Genomic DNA, 19,302 nt, shown 5'->3' on the forward strand with positions numbered 1-19,302 from the left:
TTTTCCATCTACACTGTAGAACCCAAAATAATTCCACGCAGATGGTCTGGTGTCTTTGCTGACTAGCATCCTCCATTTTCATAACAAAACAACGTTACGTTATTGACTCACTTTACTGATAGGTCGAGGGCAGGCCATAGTGATCGCCCTCTGCTGGATTAAGATATAATCTACTCGGATGTGCTTCTATACTGTATATTTTGAGTTGGGACGGGTGATTACAGAATACGAACTCTCCCCCTTACGTTTGAATGAATGTTCAAATTTTGAGTAAAGAGTGACAGCCCTACTATAATCATTACTCTTGTCCACACTATTTGCAGACATGTCTGCTCCCACAACAGTTTCAATATAATCAATTTGTGGGACAAAATCTACAGTCCTCCAAAGTTTTGTTGAAGCTAAAACAAGGGTTGAGCTGTCTGAGTTGCATACAGTACACATCTTCCAAAATAAGCCTTTTTAGTCTCATCTCTCATTCAATCCCATTTTATCACTCTGGATATATCCTGTGAACTGATGCTGCAGCCCCCTGTTCAGCTAAGGATATGATTTTAAGTTTCACACATTGTATTTGAACCTGCATTGCATGGATAAACATTGTATGCATATACTATGCATTTGCTTTGTGTGTGTGTGGTATGAACGTCTGCACAGGTTTGTGAAATGTTGCTGTGTTGCGTAATCTCAGTGGAAAACAAATGAAAATGGGACCTCCTTGTTTGACGTCACTGAGTGTGTGTGTGTGTGTGTGTGTGTGTGTGTGTGTGTGTGTGTGTGTGTGTGTGTGTGTGTGTGTGTGTAAGGGAGAGAAAGAGTGAACGCACAGCCCTCCCAGGGGAGACAGAGTCGGGGGGAGGTTACCTTCTGGCATCTGTGTCTCTCTACCTCATCCACATATTTAATCCCATCAACGCTCCTATCATCCCTCTTTCCTAATCTCCTTTAGTATCTGTTTATCTCTCCCTCACTTTCACCACCTCTTCATCTTCCGCTCCGACTCCATTTTTTCCCTAATTTCTGCAGTCGCGGCACAATACTTTTCTCCTGCTTGATTTATCTCCATCCTTCATAATCCCCATCTTCCCCCTCGCTCTCTCCGTCTCTCTCTACCTGTCCCCTCCCTCTGCTCTTGTCTTGCAGCTACAATCTGTTTCTATGTCATTGGGCGTTAACAGGTCAAGCGTTAAGGCTAATCTAAATTTCATTCACCAGGGAGTTTACAATAAAGCGGGGAGGGAGAGATTGCCTCTTTCGTTAGTATCCTCTCTCTTTCACAGCCTATTCTTGCCTCGGTCTCTAACCTTTTTCTTTTCTCTCCATCCTTGCCATCGCTCTATCATGTAAAGCAGTATACTATTGCTACCAGGCTATAGGACACCACGTCAAAAGGCAGGTCAGCAGGATTGAAGGCTTTGATGAACTGAATATGGGATTAGACTTTGTTTTATGAATGAGTTGCTTCAATTGTTTCAAATCTGGTACAGGAAATACAAAATCTAAGGTTTATATGAGAGACGAGCATAATTTTGATGAAAAGATGGTTGACATTATAAAGTCATAATTTTTTTTTGTCCATAGCCTCAGGCTTGCAGGGGGCTCCTACAATGTTTTGACAATGTACCCTGTGTGTATCTCAGGTGAATACCTATTATCCATTTACACTGTTCTCATTTTAACATCTGGAAAACTGAACCAAACCAAGCAGTCATGTTATAAGCTTGGATACACTATGCAGGAATGCAATCGTCTTACACTAGAACAGTGGCCCAAACTCATAATTTAATAGAGGGGTGTGTTCGATTGATGAGTAAAAGAATAATTGTTGCCACAAGATTATCAACAAGATATAAAGCAGAAATGAAGTTACCTACTGTAATCAGCTTGTGGTGTCCCAAGTTGTCCCGCCCTTACTCCTGCATCGTCTGCTACTTTTAGCCGCTGCAATAACTGCAGCTCGGCCGCCTGCATAGCTAGCTTGTTTGTTTGCTTTGTCAAGGGCATGCATTGAATCTTTGCACAGGTTGGCCAGCGAGGCATCCGCCCATTAGATCCTTTGCTTTCTCGGAAATGGAAGGACTCATTTGTCAGCCATGTTTGAGGGAGGCTGTCTCGTTGTGCACGCATTCACACAACAAACAATTAGTAGTAGAATTGTAGTTCTTGTGCTGCAACTAACAATCACAAAAAAACTAATTTTTTCGTCTTATTTTCGGGAGCCCTGCAGGGGCTGTTGATTGAGGCCTCCAGTGTATGGAGGAATGAACCTACTTGGCTGCTGTGGTGATGCTTTAATTATACTGGTAGTATAAGAGAAGTGTAAAAAGGATTAAGTTCGCATTAAGATCCAGCTACCAAAGATGGATGGTGAAGGTGAAGAGATCAGAGTAATTTGACAAATGTTTACAACAAAATTATTCTAAGATTTGTGTGTATTTCATGATGGACACCATAATTTGGCTGTGTATCAGAACCTTGTACCAAAGCTAAAATTGCTTTGAATATTGTCACCTCTATGAATTTTCATATGAATTTTCCCTTAGTGAAGCATTAAAGACCTTTATCACGTTCACAAATGGACACACGCTGCACAGTCCAGTGACATGAGGATTGAGGAGTTAATTCAGATCTAGTGCTGTTTTTGGTAATCAGGTCAGGAACTGTGTTAAGTGTGTGTTCATGTGTAAAGGTCATGATGAGTTCATCCTGCACCTTCACCACAGACTCACACCCTGAGGAGCATACTTAATCATATACACGTAAGAGAGCACATGGATGGAGACTTTACATCGTGACTGCCACTGCAGGTCACACAACAGGAATGTCTTAACACTGTGTCTCTTTTCCAGGACAGAAGTGGTAACAGTATGCATGAATACACAACGTTGACCTCCATGTGTAGTTTCATGGTCCAGATGGGGCACTAGAACAAGCCTATTAATTAAGCACAAAGATGCTGCTTCCTGTTCAAAGCCACTTAAAGGGAATAAGAGGCCCACATTTTTACACCTTGAGGGGTAATAAAGATCAAAATGTTATTCTTTTGGTGGTTAGATGATTAGGCTCAATGAGAAATTCAGCAACCAAGGAAGAATCACAATTGCGAAATGACAAAACTTTAAGACCATATTCTACAAAACTGCATCTTATCCTCACCTTTCTATTACTTACCCGTCTAGCAAAAAAAAGTCTAGTTCAGCATCCAACTGAAAAGCAAACCCAATCTCAAATCTTGTTTTGCTTCTATATCTATCGCTTATTTTCTTCGGCTGAAAGAAGGATGATAACCACCTTGCCCTGGTCCAACCAGTCAGTCTCATCACTTTCTGATAGCAAATCATTGTAGCATTAAGTCTGCCCTGAAGAAGTACCACCAATCAGAGGACATATTAAAACCCCTTGTATATAGCCTGACCATAGATGTCATCCATGTATGTAAAGATGGATGACACAACAGTTCCCAAAAGTTATTGCCAAATCACCATGATTGTGGCTGGCTGCATTAAAGGTAATAAACCCTGCCTCCTCCATATTAGCAGATGGGACATTGGCCAATCATATGCATGCATTTGTATTGGCGAGACCACGGCTACATACCAATCACTCATGCACAGACTCTGGCTGCCAAAAACAGCAGCCATACATTTAAACAATGTAGGAAAATGTGCATTTATGTTTACATTTTACATGAAAAATCTATTAATTCAAGTTCTATATATTTGGTTGAACTTGTGTTTTCTTTATTGGCCAATATGTTGGTATCAGTATTTTTTTAATCTCTAATATCAATATCAGCATTAACTCCCAAACATCTGTATCGATCAGGCTCTACTGTTGCATAGACTCAACACTGGCTGAAGCTCTGGGCAAGCAACCATCACCACCACCCACTTGTAGAGAGAAACTATGTTAGGCGGCAGAAAAAAAAACCATATACTGTATGTAGCACCTTAAGCAGTTTTTTGTATCAATGTTATCAATCTGTCACTTATGTATTGTGAAAGGGAGATCTATGCTTCTGTGGTGTCTGGTGGTCCTGCCGTGGATTCCTCCGTCTATGGTGGCCTGCACTATTAAATACCATGTCCACCCAGGACTCAAGCTTTGGCCTCTTCTTCGCACAAGCTTGGCGGATTATAGATTGTTTCAGATCTATGTTGTGTCTCTGCAAAGCATTTTAGGGTCCCCATATGACGGCAACAGCTGTTGATTCAAAATAGATTCAGACTTGTCCAAAATTCTTCTCTTACAAAAATTGCTATGGCAGGCCTTCTGTTACCTTTTCCATGTTTAAGAGGAAACAATTAGGGGAGGTACAAACAGCACTTTTATACATTTCTACCCTATTTGTGTCCTTGTAACTTAGGTCAAATATCTCTGATGTTCTTTTTGACTCATTTCTTGTAATTTTGAAGTGTTACTTTTAAATGAGATGTTTAAATGTTGTACCTGTGATCAAAAGGGTTGAAGAATAGAGACAGCAGGGCTTATTTGTGAATTACACAGGCAAGCGGTTCACTTATAATTAAGAGGTGTTGTGAGTGTTACTGACAGAAGTATCGGAGAGAAGCGAGGCAGACCAGTGTGTGACAGCACTGCAAAGTACCTTTTATCTTCTGGGTCAAAAGGTAGCAGTAGTGGGTGAATGAGTGGATTACACTGAAACATGTCATTCTGTTGTTGTTGCTGTATTTCATAGCAGTTGTTGATGTGTGAGAGCAATTCTTCCAACCGGGGCATATTTTTGGCATCATGTCCAAAAAATGATGCTCCTCATTCTACTTGACAAGCCCTAGACTTTGTCAACAGGGCACTGTCACACCCACAAAAATGACAGAAATGATAATTTATCAAGCTAGCTTCCGGAGACAACAGCCTGCTGCCGCCACAAGTGGGCAGTAAATTACAAGATGAATGCAATCTGCCAACATCGGATCATTAATGGGATAGACTGCAGTTGTGAGATCAGATGTTAGGAAAGATGTCACTTCCACTTCAGTATTGATGTCTTTTTTTAGAATAATGGCAAAACAGTAACTTTATTTTGGGTAAAATATCTTTAGGCTTGTGCACAAAAATGTTGGTGTCTGGTAACAAGTTCATTATTTATTCCACAGTACAGTCATGGTTACATTATTTCATTCACTTCGGCAGAGGAAAAAAAAACTTTCTTTGCCAAGTTCAGACCTGGTGTTAACATCTATCCTGAGAGATCCAATCACAGATGGTCAGTGTTAAGTTAGTTTGTTCAAACCTGGTATTAAAATGCATCCTGTGACCACTTGTGATCGGATTTCACTTCATCTCTCTATATGAAAATAATGACGCTCATTGGGTTTCCCAAGACCAAATTATGTTGTTTTTACCCCATCTGAGTTTACAGATGTGTCTGATGTCACTTTTTTTGTGCATGTGTTGGTCTGTGTGTCAGCATGAGCGAGCAGGAGGGAGGCCGCAAATAAATCAATGTTTGGTCACTGAGAAGTGTAAACATAAATTTTAGTCATTGTGAAACTTTAGTGGGTCAGCGGATGTCAGTTGAGTGGGTAGTCCTTCAATGTGGCCACACGCCATAGAGCTAACCACTTGTGATCGGATCACTCAGGAAGAATGCGGTCTTTGATTAATATTAATGACTGTAACAGAATTTGACAGATCCTTTTCTTCAGGGGACATGTCCCCAGACCTCCTTGGCTGGCTAGTTTTTCCCACTGTCAGGCTACTTCATTGCAGCATATCTACTGAGCGTAGATGTACAGGCTATGTTGTATCCCCTATTTAGGTAAGTAACCATGTTTAAATCGTTCCCCTCATTTTGAGAGCAACAGTGTGCAGAAGGTTTTCAGAAAAAAAAAAGGCTTTGCGAACCACAAAACAAAGAAGAAGCAGATCATTGACGCTCTCATGAACTTGCTGTATGTTTTCCTTATTTATCAAAAGGAAATTCTAGTTGAAAAAAAAACAGGCTGTCACATTGTTGCGTCGCTGCAGATTTTATATTTGTCGGCACTGCTGCTCGCTGTGACCTCCTGATGACGGAGTCTTACAAGGAGAGGGTTAACAAGGAGGACAGCCTCCAATGAGAATACTTGTGAAAGCGTTTGCCTCGTGTCAACTGCTTTTAGAGGAGCTTGTTGAAGCACAAGGCAGAGAGATGAACTTGAACCATGATAGTACTGCGAAGAGGTTTGAAAAAAAGGGATGATTGTCAGTAGTTATTGTAGATGTAGCGTTATCCACTGTGTTGATATGCTGAAAACTTGCATCACTTATATTCTTACTCCCCCTCACTGTCCTCAGTGTCTGCCTGTGGACATGTTGACACTTGTGCAATACCAGCTTTTATTCAGTATACACAACATGTGGTTATACAGTAATGCACTCAACACTGAATGCACCCACTCCATTAGCTTCCACCCCTAGTCCATGACCTCTGCCACCTTCTTGGTGATTATGTGTCATGATGGATGTGGCCAGGAACCTCTATTTAATCATACTGATAGTCATGATGGAGAATTTACTGCCTAGAACTGGCAGCATGGCAGTGACATATGTTCACACACCCTAACGTGCACATGCACACACACACGCACATACACACACCTCCCGACCCCATGCTCTGCAAACATATAAGTGCCCTTGGAAACATAGCTAGTGATACTACAGAACGTATAACAGGGAATGTGTACTACCTGGGTCAAGTGCATGTATATAAATGACATATAACCACACCCTGCTGTGATCATGGGTGGTTCACTGCACCAGCGATATTCAGTGTGAATTTACTCTTTAACATATAATAACTCGAACACTAGTAATAATAAGGGCAGAGGATATTGCATCACCGAATTGAACAGTTCTGAGACTCAAATGTCTGATTCCAACTGTTTGAGGATCTTGAACATCTATCTTATTCTCAATGAGACGTGTGCCAGATCAGAAAACAGCAAGGGGTAACTCTCACTGTAATTCATGAGCTCAGAAACAATTAGTCATTTCAATGTCAGAAGCATGTAGATCCCCCTGTCTGAAACGTATCCAAACCAGCTTGTGAAGCACAGTTCATTGTGAGCTGTACTCTGTTTGAATGTACGACATCAAAGAGGTGAACCGAACTAAATATGTGCAAAAGGAAGCTCTCACATGTGCGAACAATCACAAGGACGTTGCACATGGTTTACTAAGGTCCATGCACAGTTTGGCGAAGAAATAAAGAATTCTGCACGGCATTTTAATAGGACTTAAAATATTTTCAACAAGATAGCTGGAATGTTGATGAGTGTAAGTCTGAAGTGTAGCACATACATAGGCCCACGCATGTTCCAAGCGTATGTTGCTAGCTCGCTACAGCTGATGTCCCTTGTGCTAATTTGCTTTGACATCAATAGTCATTGCATTTGGTATTTGCAGTAAATACAGGCACTGCATAAATACTCCGATGGTCCAACTCACTCAATCAACATACCAAGAAAGCAGAGCGATCATAGTTGTAGTACTCAGCAGAAAAAAAACAACAAAGCAAAGCAAATTTTCTAAATAGCCCATAGGAGACAAAATGACCTTCACAGATAAGCAAACAGCAGTGAGTGTACACACACACTGTATATACACACTGTATCAAGAAACAGCCAAAACGATCCGATTCTAGAAAATCAATCACTACAAAATCTATAAAAAACAACAGAGTAGAAGATCCTTGAGGGGTGGTGGTGCTGCTGGAGCCAATCCTTGCTGACGTTGGGTGAGAGGTGGGGTACAACCTGGACAGATTCTATTATCCTAGAATCATCCAGAGAGGCTGTATGTGAGAACGTATATGTCCAAGTCAGTTGCTCCCGGCTTTCTCCTTGTAAAAACTCCAGAGAATGTCCGAGTGTGCCCATGGGAGAATAAAACAAGGATACAATTATCCCTGGGTGAAAAAGACGTGCCATACAAGACGCCAAAGAAAAGACGAGATTGACGAAAAAATGGACAAACAAACCAATTACACTAACATTCACATTAATATGGTCAATTTGTAATTGTAATTTCACATTGTTTGTTGTAAAGCACTTGGCTGCTTGTATTGAAAAGTGCTATACAAATACAGTATTATTATGATGATTATTATTATTAATAATCATCTTCAATGAAGCTGACCCCTATCTGCATGTCTTTGGACTGTGAATAGATGCAAATTTAAAGTCCTTATTGAGAAATTGACAATGGACTGTTGATACTGTATGTCCAGCTAGTCAGCTGTTATGAATACAGGACATTGCTATTATCTTAACAGCCTCCTCTGAGTGAAGAAATTCCAGTTTTGCTTCTATCCTTGACTCTTCCTGATTATTCCTTTTGCCGAAGTGACATGGGAAACTTCAGAATTGAAGGTTAGCCAAAAGGATTTGTGAAATAAATAAAGGAAGAACACAAGGCAAGACCGGGGAAGGCATCGAGGGGAAACAGAAGTTAGGAGGTGAGGAACAGACAAAAACGAACAAAAATGTAAGCATGGGATAGATTGTGGTGAGTAGAGGTGGAGACACAGGCAGGTGGACCTGGCAGATGGAAAGTTCACACCCTGCTTGTTTTCCCTGAAATGTCACAACTGTAAAAAGGGTTTTATATGGCATCAATCATAGTGGAGCTGCACCTCCAGAAGTAGTCAAGGGGCTTGGGAAATGAGACCTCTGCATTGAACTGCAGAGGCAATCATCGCTGCACGGTTCAGGTCACCACACTGCTCACAGAGAGAGGAGGAAATGGAGAAGAGACCTGAGAAAGAAATGAGTAGGGGGTGGGGGATTGGGAAAGGTGGACATTTTGCCATTAAGCTGTTTTGTGCTCATGGTATCTTCCACTTTTACTCCCCTCTATAATGGCTCGTAGGAGGTCATACAGGTCTTACGCAGTGACAGTTGCTTGACAGTTAAGCAAAACTCTTCCACACTGAAATGCTTTGTCTGCTTATATTGTGGCATGCAAAACCTTTTGGAAAAAGGGGAATTCATAGTTATAGTGCCCATGAACATGGATGGAATAGCTACACTGTCGTTCATAAGCATCTTCTGAAAAACGGGAACATATTGGCAAATGCCTATTTGCACATCCAGCAGGCATGGAGCAGTGGACTGAACATGTTTCTGTCCATCCACTTTTATTATTATTACAATGACCAGAAATTATTTGATTTCATTAAGATTCATTCTAGCTGTGTTTCGTGTTTTCCTGAGAATACATGGCTATTTAGCCTCTCCAAAAATCAGGTGAGCCACTAATACTCTACACATAAATACAAAAACACCACTGTGACTTCTTGCATACATTAGCCTCATAGTTAAAAATGGATACATGAAGCAAGTGATGCTTCCCTAAAGGCAATTTGTGGCCATTGATCAAGACAGTGATAATGGTGCTAGAAAGGACAGTTATTACTCTTTGAAACACAAGAGTATGGATACAAACAGACACATATGTAAAGAAATATGGACACTAACTCAGATTCAGAAAGTGAAGCCAGTGTGTATAACATTTTCATAAGGAGTTTATGGTCTTAATGTCTGGTTTCAAGTCTTCTTTAATACAGCATGATTTTCATTTTGTAAAACTAGTGCAGTGCCTGCTCTAAACTTGACTTTTTGCTTGGCCTTGGGTTATGCTCCGGAGGTACTTCAGAATTATTCCTTATCTCTGCAAGTTCTCAAACAATTCTAAAAAGTACTGTCACTTCTTTATTTTTTGTGTAGCTTGTATGAAAGTTTAAATTGTTTACTGAACTGCCGTCATCTTTTTATGAAATTGCATTCAGCTATTTCAGATGTACAAGAAGACATGTTCAACAATTTTGTCACGGTGTGGGGGGCAGTTGGACCCAGACGCAGAGTTTAAACTTAAAAAGGTATAATTTTAATCAAAACGAATCTTTAACAAACCAAACTGGGAGCACAAAGGGAGAAAATACAGGAAGCTTACACGGGGGGGGTGCAGAGGTGCAGAGGCTCAGGAGACACGGGATACAGAAGTACAGGGATAGCAGGGCAGGAGATCCGGACAGGAGATTAGGACGGGTATACACGAGAACACATACGACGACGATCCGACAAGGACAAAGGGAAGAACCGAGGCTTAAATACAGACACACAGGGAAGGCAGGGGCAATTCGACACAGGTGTAACACATGAGGACTGGTGCAGACAATCACAGACAGGAAGTGAAGAAAGAAAACACAAGCAACAGAGACTACAAAATAAAACACGAAACAGTGTGAAAACATGAAACAGGAGGAGATACTAAATAACTGAAAACACCTTGGAAATGGTGGAAACTAAGCACTGGAAAATATTAAACCCTGACAAATTTGAACAGACTGACCCTTAAGGCACGCTAGTTCTGTTTGCTGTTGCACTTCTGCTGTAAACAATTTTAGACACTTTTTAATATTATTGTCATATTTATGTTTAAAATAAAAATAAAACTGCAATGAAGCAGTCAAATTCCAGATTAGCAGATTATTTATAACTTCTATTTTATATTAAAAAAATTGCGTACCACATTAAACTGTATATTTATCCTGCATCCGTCCATGTGAGATATTGTGGCACAGTTTTCCTTTGTGATTGAATAAGACCTTTTATGGCCCCTGTTACACTGATTTTAGGCAGCGTATGAAATTTTATATGACATGCAAAGTGCTGCAGGTCCCCAGGCATTTATGGACAAAATATTTTAGTCTGACTTTGCAGAAGTGTGAGAAGCACTTTTATTGTGTGTGTGTGTGTGTGTGTGTGTGTGTGTGTGTGTGTGTGTGTGTGTGTGTGTGTGTGTGTGTGTGTGTTTTCTCTCACCTTGATTAACTAGGAGATGCTCAGAGGTAATTTATGTTGGGTAAACAAGACAACAAGGTTGTAATGCTGATTTTACATTCACCTGCAGTAGAGATGGCTGATAAAATGTAAGGAGATTGTTATTTGTTGTCTTTCTCTCTCTGCATCTTGAAATGAGAGGGTGAGGCTTTTGGGAAGCCTGGATAAACAAGCAAGTCTACTTCATTTTCTGGGCGTAAAGTTTAACATTTTGAAGGTGCAATGCTTTCAGTTCTTACAAAGTCATATATTTAAATTATTGTTTATTGTTTTACTGTAGCTTAACGGCTTTCATCAGTGTTGTGAAAATAGTGGAACATTTAGCAGCAAATGCCAAATTCCCTCAGTGGTGATTTTGCTCTGTGTTTAATGTGAGAATTTGTCCATCTGTTGCTCCACCTGTTGATCAGCTGCCAAATAGGGCAACACCAAACTACAAACACTGGAAGCACTAATGTGCTAAATGCCCCAGTAACCTCTAGCTCGCTAGCTCACGGAGTTAGTTACTTGCAAATTGCTGTAAACAAATCTGATGGATATCTGAGGATAAATGAGCCATCGTTTTTTATACAAATATATTTAGGGGAAGAATTTAAGTTAATGGTTAAATTATATCCAATACTGTCTGTTACTGACATCCATCATAATTTAAACTCAGACTTTGGGGTTTAACTTTGACCTACTTTATCCTATTTACCAGGATCACCAGCAACATTTCAGCCATTCCCCCTTTTTGTTTTGCCTCCCAACAAATTGCATTAGATAATCTGACCAAATGGTTGCATCTTGTTGTCTGATCCCTCGTGGTCGCTGCCCTGTGAGAGTTGATTGTGGTGATATTGCTGTGTTTTCAGAAATACATTTTGTGAATTTAGTTTTATAAAAAGTGAGCTAAATTCTAGCCCAAACTATTAGAATAACTGAGATTGTTATAAACCATAACCTTTTTATCAGATATAAAATACCTCTAAGTGCCTCCTGGCTCATCATGTTAATGGTCTGTTCAAAAACAGACCTGACAAAAAACATGCATTTTAGTGGCTTTGAGTCTGAATAAAATGTGACATCTGGTTAACAACTAAATTGCTTATTCATTCCCTCACCATTTCTTTGCAGTTAGGTGCAAACAGGCGCCACAGGCTGGAGAACTTCCATTGTTCAACAGTGAAATCAAAAGCAAATGGTTAAGATAACAAGTTAATAGAAGATATCCCTTGGGGGCAGCCGGCTATGATGGAGGTACTGGTGACTGGATGAAGCTAAAAAATGGTCTTTGTTTGATTTTCTCGACTTCATTGAACCTCTCTTTCTCAAAGTACATGAACTAAGGCGTTTGATAGACTCATTCAGTGAACAGAGTGCTGACACGGCTTGTCTGCATGAGACAATGTCTGATCTCGGTCATTTAGTGACTGATTAACTCATTGTCCCATTTACTGGACTGGTTAGACAGTCACGATTTCTATGACAATTACCTGAAGCAGATGGAGAAGTTTGATTATGAACTCAGGGATAATTTCTGTGAGTGTGTCACTGGTGCCTCAGTCTATCTAAATGTATGATTTAAATCCTGAGGCATAACACCTGACATTACGTTCTTCTCTGTGCGGGAATAACATCACAATCTGACCTGAGTTGCTTTGAGTAGATGTATGTTGCACAAATACAAGGATAATGCTGATTTAATAATGTCTGTCTTCACTTGGACAAGTTTAAGGCATAGCTTTATTACCACCAGGACCCAGCACTTGGAAAAGTAAGATGTTTGACATTTCAAATGTGTGAGGCTTAGTGTTAGCTAGCAATGCTGTGGGAGCTGGTTGCTGCCGCTATGAGCAAATCATCACACAACCTGATCACCTGTTTTTTTGGACCAAGGTGACACCTGTCGCTAGCTGTGGTGTTTCCTTCTCAGCCCCCATCAGGCAACGGGCCATTGTGGGTGCTGTATCCTAATATGAAGCCCAAAATTCATACATACTGTAGCAATAAGGTGGCTAATTCTACCATGGTGAGGTTACTTTTGTATATTTGAAAGTCAGTCACTCTGGATCAAGTGGTGTCTTTTTACTCAGTTTCAGCAAGAGGATGGTTGGCTTCACCTCCACGGTGGCACCACAGGGGCCTCACATTTAAACATCAATACTGTCTGAATGAGACAAATCCACACATTTGTGGCAGATGCCTGTGCACTTTCACTTCACACCAGGAGGTTAGTTTGCAGTGAAATGTTCTGTTTTACTACATTAATTCATCAATGAGTACAACCTTTTTAAACCATACACCTCTGGGCAGCGACCTTATTTCTGCCACTAAAATTGTATTTGGACATACCCAAAATGCACTTGGACCATGCAATGTAGACTGAAATGACGCATAGTACCAAACTACGATAATAGTACCTATTATCAGATAAGTGCAAGATTTCCGGTTGTTTTGACCTTTGTATCATCATCAGCAGCAAATGACTCAAATGAACCATTAATCCAGGTACATTCAGACTGCAGCAGGATGAAGAATGAGTAACAGTGTTGTTTTGAAGGAACGTCATGCTATTGAAATTAATGAGTGCAATTACTCAAATCTGGTGGGCTACATCCTCTGCTGACTCACTGACTTCATTGTGGCCGGTGCGACCTCACTTATTGTAACCCATGGTGGGCCACGCTCCTTTCTTTGAGATACAATGAGTAAATGCGGATGAAGAAAAGAGCTGATGGCTCGGGTGTGAATCAAATCTATTTCGTTGCTTAGCTGTGGGGATATCAGGTGTGGGAAGTCAGCTGTGCACCACAGGGAAAGTGCATGACCTGCTAAAACTAAAAATATACATCAATTGGATGATATGTAAGAGGAAACAATAGGTTTCCTTGCAGGGTTTTGTCTCTGGAATGTAGCTTGACTTCCGGGCCGTTGCATCAATAATTTCTGTAATTATTCGTGTTGTGACCATTTCCCATTGACAAAGACTTGGGAGTTGTCAGAGCTGCTTATTTTGGGCTTTTGCACATTTAGAATCAAACCTGGAATCTCTGATACGCGACTGACTGAAGCTAGCTATGCATGTTACGCTGCCCTTGACTCAGCTTCCACTGTTCTGAGATCATGTAGGTCACTCGCATTATTATACACTTGCACTGTGTGGAAACTACTTGTGCATTAGAAAACTACTTTGGTCTTTTGTTCCTAAGGAGGAGGAGGCAAGTGGCAGTAGCATCGGGTAATCACTGCAATTACATTGATTTATCATCTCTGTGAAAGATCTGCAAAAAGGTGAAGAAGTTTGAGATGGATATTGCTATTGAAATTATACACATAGTTAAATTGTTAAAGAGAGAGTGGATGTGCACTGGTGACTGGAGCAGAGGGTTAGAAGTTAGCATTACAGCTGTGAACTAGCGATGAAGTGCAAGCAAATAAATGCTCAACTCTGCAAGTCCCTGTATTCTTACTGCTCTCATACGCCCAGGCCAGCAGAAAAGCTTTCACTAACTGCTGTCAAATCTATCAGTGACAGTGAAAGGTTTCAGTGTAGACATTTTTGGGGTATGTTAGAGTACTTCAAAAAGGCATAGACTCCAGAGGGTTAATCCACTATCAGCAGATCAAACAACCATTCACACTTGGCCTTGTGTGACTCTGACGGCTCCAATGACTGTCATTACAACAGCCAGGAGCACTAACGAACCAAGTGACATGAATTAGTCTTCATAACGACCCCACGGTTAAATACCTGGGTCACTCCACCAGTCAGTCAGAACTGAAGGAGCTTTGTGGATGAGAGGTGAAATATCTTCGTCTGTCTACCACCAAGTTAAGTCACCCTCAGCTCAACCCTTCTCGGATGTAAATGTGAGCCCACTTACCTTCTAATCTCAGTCCTTAAAGACATTTGACTGAAAGGGGAAATATTAATTACAAACCTTCGGTGTGCTGCCTCGCGCATTCAGAGGTGAAATGTGGCAGCTTTGAAATAAAGTAATTACAGAGGCAGCCATGTCAGCGCTTAAGAGTAAAATTAATAATCGAGGCTGTCGCTACAGAAGAAGAAAAAGAATTGAAAAAGGAGAAAATTAGAGATGAAAGACAGCCACAATGAAACGGCCACAATGAACTGTTTCATTTGGCCCATCTTCTCATCTCCAACTTGAAAGCAGGCCTCTTTTGTTCTTTTTCAACCTCCCAACCCTCTTCCCCTCCACATCCCCCTTTGCAAAATTGCACCATTGATATTTTAGTGATAGCCTTCAACGTTTACTCCAGTGTTCGAATGATGTGCAGGGAAGCATTCAAAGTGCATGGAACAAAATACAGTTCACACAAGTATAGCTCCACACCAGTAACTTAAAATGCACATAGATCTATTTTAATGATCTCTGCTATTTTCCTCCCATTCAATGTCGCAACAGATAAAAAAAAATAGACGTGGCAGAGGAAAGCAGTCTTCGAAAGAACTAGGAATTCACTCACAGCATGATTATTCTTTTCTTCCTTCTCCTCACATTCCTTGTCTTTATCTTTCAGCTCACCTTTATTTTCTGAATCTGTACTTGCTGTCTCTGCAAGCCTCTGTCTTTCAGTGTACCTTATTTCCCAAGCCATCAGGGCATTTTCTGTTCTGGCGTAATTAATAAATAACCACCCCTTCTCTCCATCACGTCTTTTTTTAACCTGCGCAGTTCTTAATGCACTTGAGCAGTAACGCTGTAACAGAACGGCCCAACCTGTTGATCAATGCAAGGAAAGCCCATGCACATTTATAATTAATAACGATCCACTTTTACCTCTCCAGAGTCCAAAGCATGCCATTTTTGTAAGTGGGAAGGAGTGTTGAATGGATTTAAAGGGAAGGAAGGCAGGGAAACTGGACCTCAGCACTGTGTGGAACAAAGTTTCTTAACTCAAAGAAGAGATGGCCATACAGGGGTGCTCGGGGGATTGCACTCTTGGTCAGTCATGCCTCTTTGTTCATAACTGAACAGCCATTGGATGGATTGCTATGAAACTTAAATATCTCTGCAATAATTAGATGTATTGACACACCATATCTTACACACACACACACACACATAGAGAAAAGCACATGTACCCGCTTTGTCCATCTGGAGGAAGTTGAGGATTCAGTGGCACACTGTCTCTCTGAGTCTGTGCTATAAGTGAGTAAGTGAGGTATTCTGGGAGGTGATACAAAAGCTTCCGTCTCAAGGGAGGAGGGAGACAAGCCGAAGAGACAAATAAAATATGCACCTGACTATTCATCTCCCCTCTCTTTACATTTTCTCTCCCTCCCCAACTCTTTCCAGGCTCCTAGAAAGGCCACTTCCGATCCTTGGATAAAATGAAATTTCACTATATTAAATAATGCATGTTGTCTGCAATTCCTCCATCTCCCCTCTTTTCTTTTTTTCAGGCCATTTGAAACAGCAGACCTACTCCAGCACATCAGACGTGAGTATAAATCTAACACATTACAATAAATGCATTTGTGTTTTACTCATGTCTATTTCCAGACTGAGATAACACAATAGAAATACAACGAAGAGGCAGCTTGTGAATCGGTTTACAACGCCTCCTCTCAACTTTTAACGGCAGGCTGCAAGGAAAATGTTCTTGCGTTGCACATTTCCATTGGATTGTGACCAGAGGATAACTATCTTGAGAAAAACCTCTTGAAATGAGAAGAAAGCAAAACTGAACCTCAGTCAACACATGCTATGCTTGGTGCAACACTTTAAATATTGACATCCCAGAAAGAGAATCTGGGGTGATCTGCCATGATGGCGTGAATCAGACTGTTGATACTAGGTGGCAACTAATCCTTCTTTGGACGAATGAATAGTGGGTTAGCGTTTGTCTACAATATGAGCTGCAGGATTTGGGCCTCGGAGCGTGAGATCAACATAACCCGGTAATAGTAGCTGATGATACAGCTTATTTCCAGACCTCTTTGCACTTTGGCATGAATAGACAGCAATTTGGGTGTCTGAAATGTCAACACTGTTTTTTCCCAATAGTGTCATGAATGGCTTTGTCTACGAGCGTGTCTTTGTCTGTGTATGTCGTTGTGTGTACACATATGATGACTGCCCACTGTGCATCTGCTTGACTGCTCCATTTGATTGCTCCCTCCAGTAGCACTCTGGGAAATGTTAATGGAGGGCAGTTAACGTCTGACACAGTTCACCTCCATCTGTACTCGACGCGCCATCACCCTGATGGAAACATGGTTTGGAAAAGAAAATCAAGCTGGAGAGAGATTTAATAAGGGGGGTTAGGAAAGGCAGAGGAAAAACACCCACTGCTGTATTGATGCAGTCTGCTTAATTGCATTTCTGTTTGCCTTTACTTGTTTGTGTTAAGTGCCTGTGCACAAGACCCATGTCTCTGTGACTGAATAGTGCAATGGTGTGTGGAGCATTTACATGGCTGTGTGAAGATGGTGTGAAGCACACAAACAGTATTGCACTTTCGTCCAATGAGCCAGCAACGCCGTAGGTATGCACGTAGCCCATACACGAAGCCCACGCACAAAGCCCACGCACGTAGTCCGCGCCTGCAGCCCACGCACGTAGCTCACGCATGTAGCCCACACCATTGTTAGCATTCATAGTTGTGCGCATGAATTCGGTTATAGTTGAAGTGATCACACACACACACACACAGCTCACTCTGTTGCCTCTCTGACCTGAGAATGGTGTGTACTGTTGTTCCCATCCACAGAAACATTGGGTCAAAGACACAAAGACACACACACACACACACACACACAACTCACTCTGTTGCCTCTCTGACCTGAGAATGGTGTGTACTGTTGTTCCCATCCACAGAAACATTGGGTCAAAGACACACACACACACACACACAGAAACAAACACAATGATTTATGGCCTCAAATGCAGTCAATAAGAACCATGGCCAAGATGAAGGACTTGGGCAACAGCTTGCAGGACAAACGGATGGACACACAAACGTCCACACATGCACACACACACACACACACACACACACACACACACACACACACACACACACACACACACACACACACACACACACAGAGTCGTCCATTAGCTAAGTGTAGAGGAGTGAGCTGCGGTCCACGTTGGCTCTCTTTATTAACTTCCTCTTTAATAATGCTCTAGCCTCTACTGCATTGTATGAGATGGCCAGCGGATAGGTGTGTACTTGTCATGAAACCACCAGTACTTGAAGCCTGAGCACAACCGTGTACACACACATTTGTCATACACTCACTGCTTTCAATGCTTTCATGTACAATGATTTGAGTAAAGTAATAGAAAAACAAAGAGCTTATAGCCAAATTATGTCTGGAAAATAAAGTGCCAACAATATATCACTTGATGAAAAAAAACACAAATAAATGACATAAAAAATGATTGATGAAAACCTGTGGATAAATGAATACGCCATTTGGCCAAAAAGTAATTTGGGCAAAAGAAATCAACAAAATACATAAATAAAAGTGTATCTTTTTGTCTCTGCACCACTGACATTCAAGATGACTAGAATCCTCTGAGTAAGGAGCATGGCATTTCCAACATACATTTTAAATGGCCGACCATTCATAAAAGAGTGGGGCCAGCTGACCAATTTGCTGAGCTTTGTGGTAGGTGGACCAAGAGCTAAACTGACAAATATTTATTTAGATAATTACAGCATGTAAACCTAGTAGACCCTCAATACAATTTATGGAAATGGCCACAATTTGGGTTCTTTAATAGTGGAGTCAGACTCTTTTTATGTCTCCTCCTTTCCTATCACGTTCTCTTTCCCAAATTGCCCTTGTCTTTTCCCTCCATTTATTCTCCTGTCTTGTATCCTTATCTCCTGCCTCCTCTCCTCACTAACCTTTGTTTGCCTAATAACCCCGGCAGTGTCTCCTACCTTGGAAATAAAATCAACTCTTTTTCAGAGCAACACAAGCTGTGCTTTCACATAAAACAACAGTCAATTAGGCTTGAGCCTCTTTCTGGGCCATAAAACAAGGATAACAATGAGAACGCTGAAAAACAAGAAGACACTTTCGCTCCTCATCTGCTGTCGTTGGAGTTGTTTGACGACCTTGATGAGAACTTTTTAATATATAAATGTTTTTTTTTATTTTCATTGTAGTGTTTGCTTGTGCAAATGTCTTCCATATTATCTTATGATCCCATATTTCACTGCCAAGTTAATTGCAAGTAGGTGTTGTTAAGACTTATATAGTATTGTATATTGGCCTCTAAACCCACTTACCAATGGCAGTGGAGGGAACCCACGAAGGATGTAACAAGATAAACCTTAGGATTTGTTGGATGATAACACAATTCTTTTTCTTTGGTCAGTTCCAGATTTTGCAAATGAAAAAAACAAAAATATCGATCTTTAACGTGAACAAAGTCTTAGTAATGGAACTGTATTAGAACTATTGGCACTGGTATGGAAAGCATTAAGT

At 40.9% G+C, this 19,302-nt stretch overlaps 1 protein-coding gene across 1 annotated transcript in view; it reads left to right on the forward strand.

Annotated features, from left to right (window-relative positions):
• Window positions 1–19,302, forward strand: part of LOC117760528 (inactive N-acetylated-alpha-linked acidic dipeptidase-like protein 2) — a 473,414-nt gene that overhangs the window by 83,174 nt on the left and 370,938 nt on the right. The window contains exon 4 of the mRNA XM_034583636.1: window positions 16,258–16,295. Coding sequence (XP_034439527.1) covers window positions 16,258–16,295 — 38 coding nt within the window. The remainder of the gene's footprint in view (window positions 1–16,257; window positions 16,296–19,302) is intronic.

Source organism: Hippoglossus hippoglossus, chromosome 4 (assembly GCF_009819705.1).
Source record: "Hippoglossus hippoglossus isolate fHipHip1 chromosome 4, fHipHip1.pri, whole genome shotgun sequence".
In the NCBI taxonomy this organism is placed as follows: domain Eukaryota; kingdom Metazoa; phylum Chordata; class Actinopteri; order Pleuronectiformes; family Pleuronectidae; genus Hippoglossus; species Hippoglossus hippoglossus.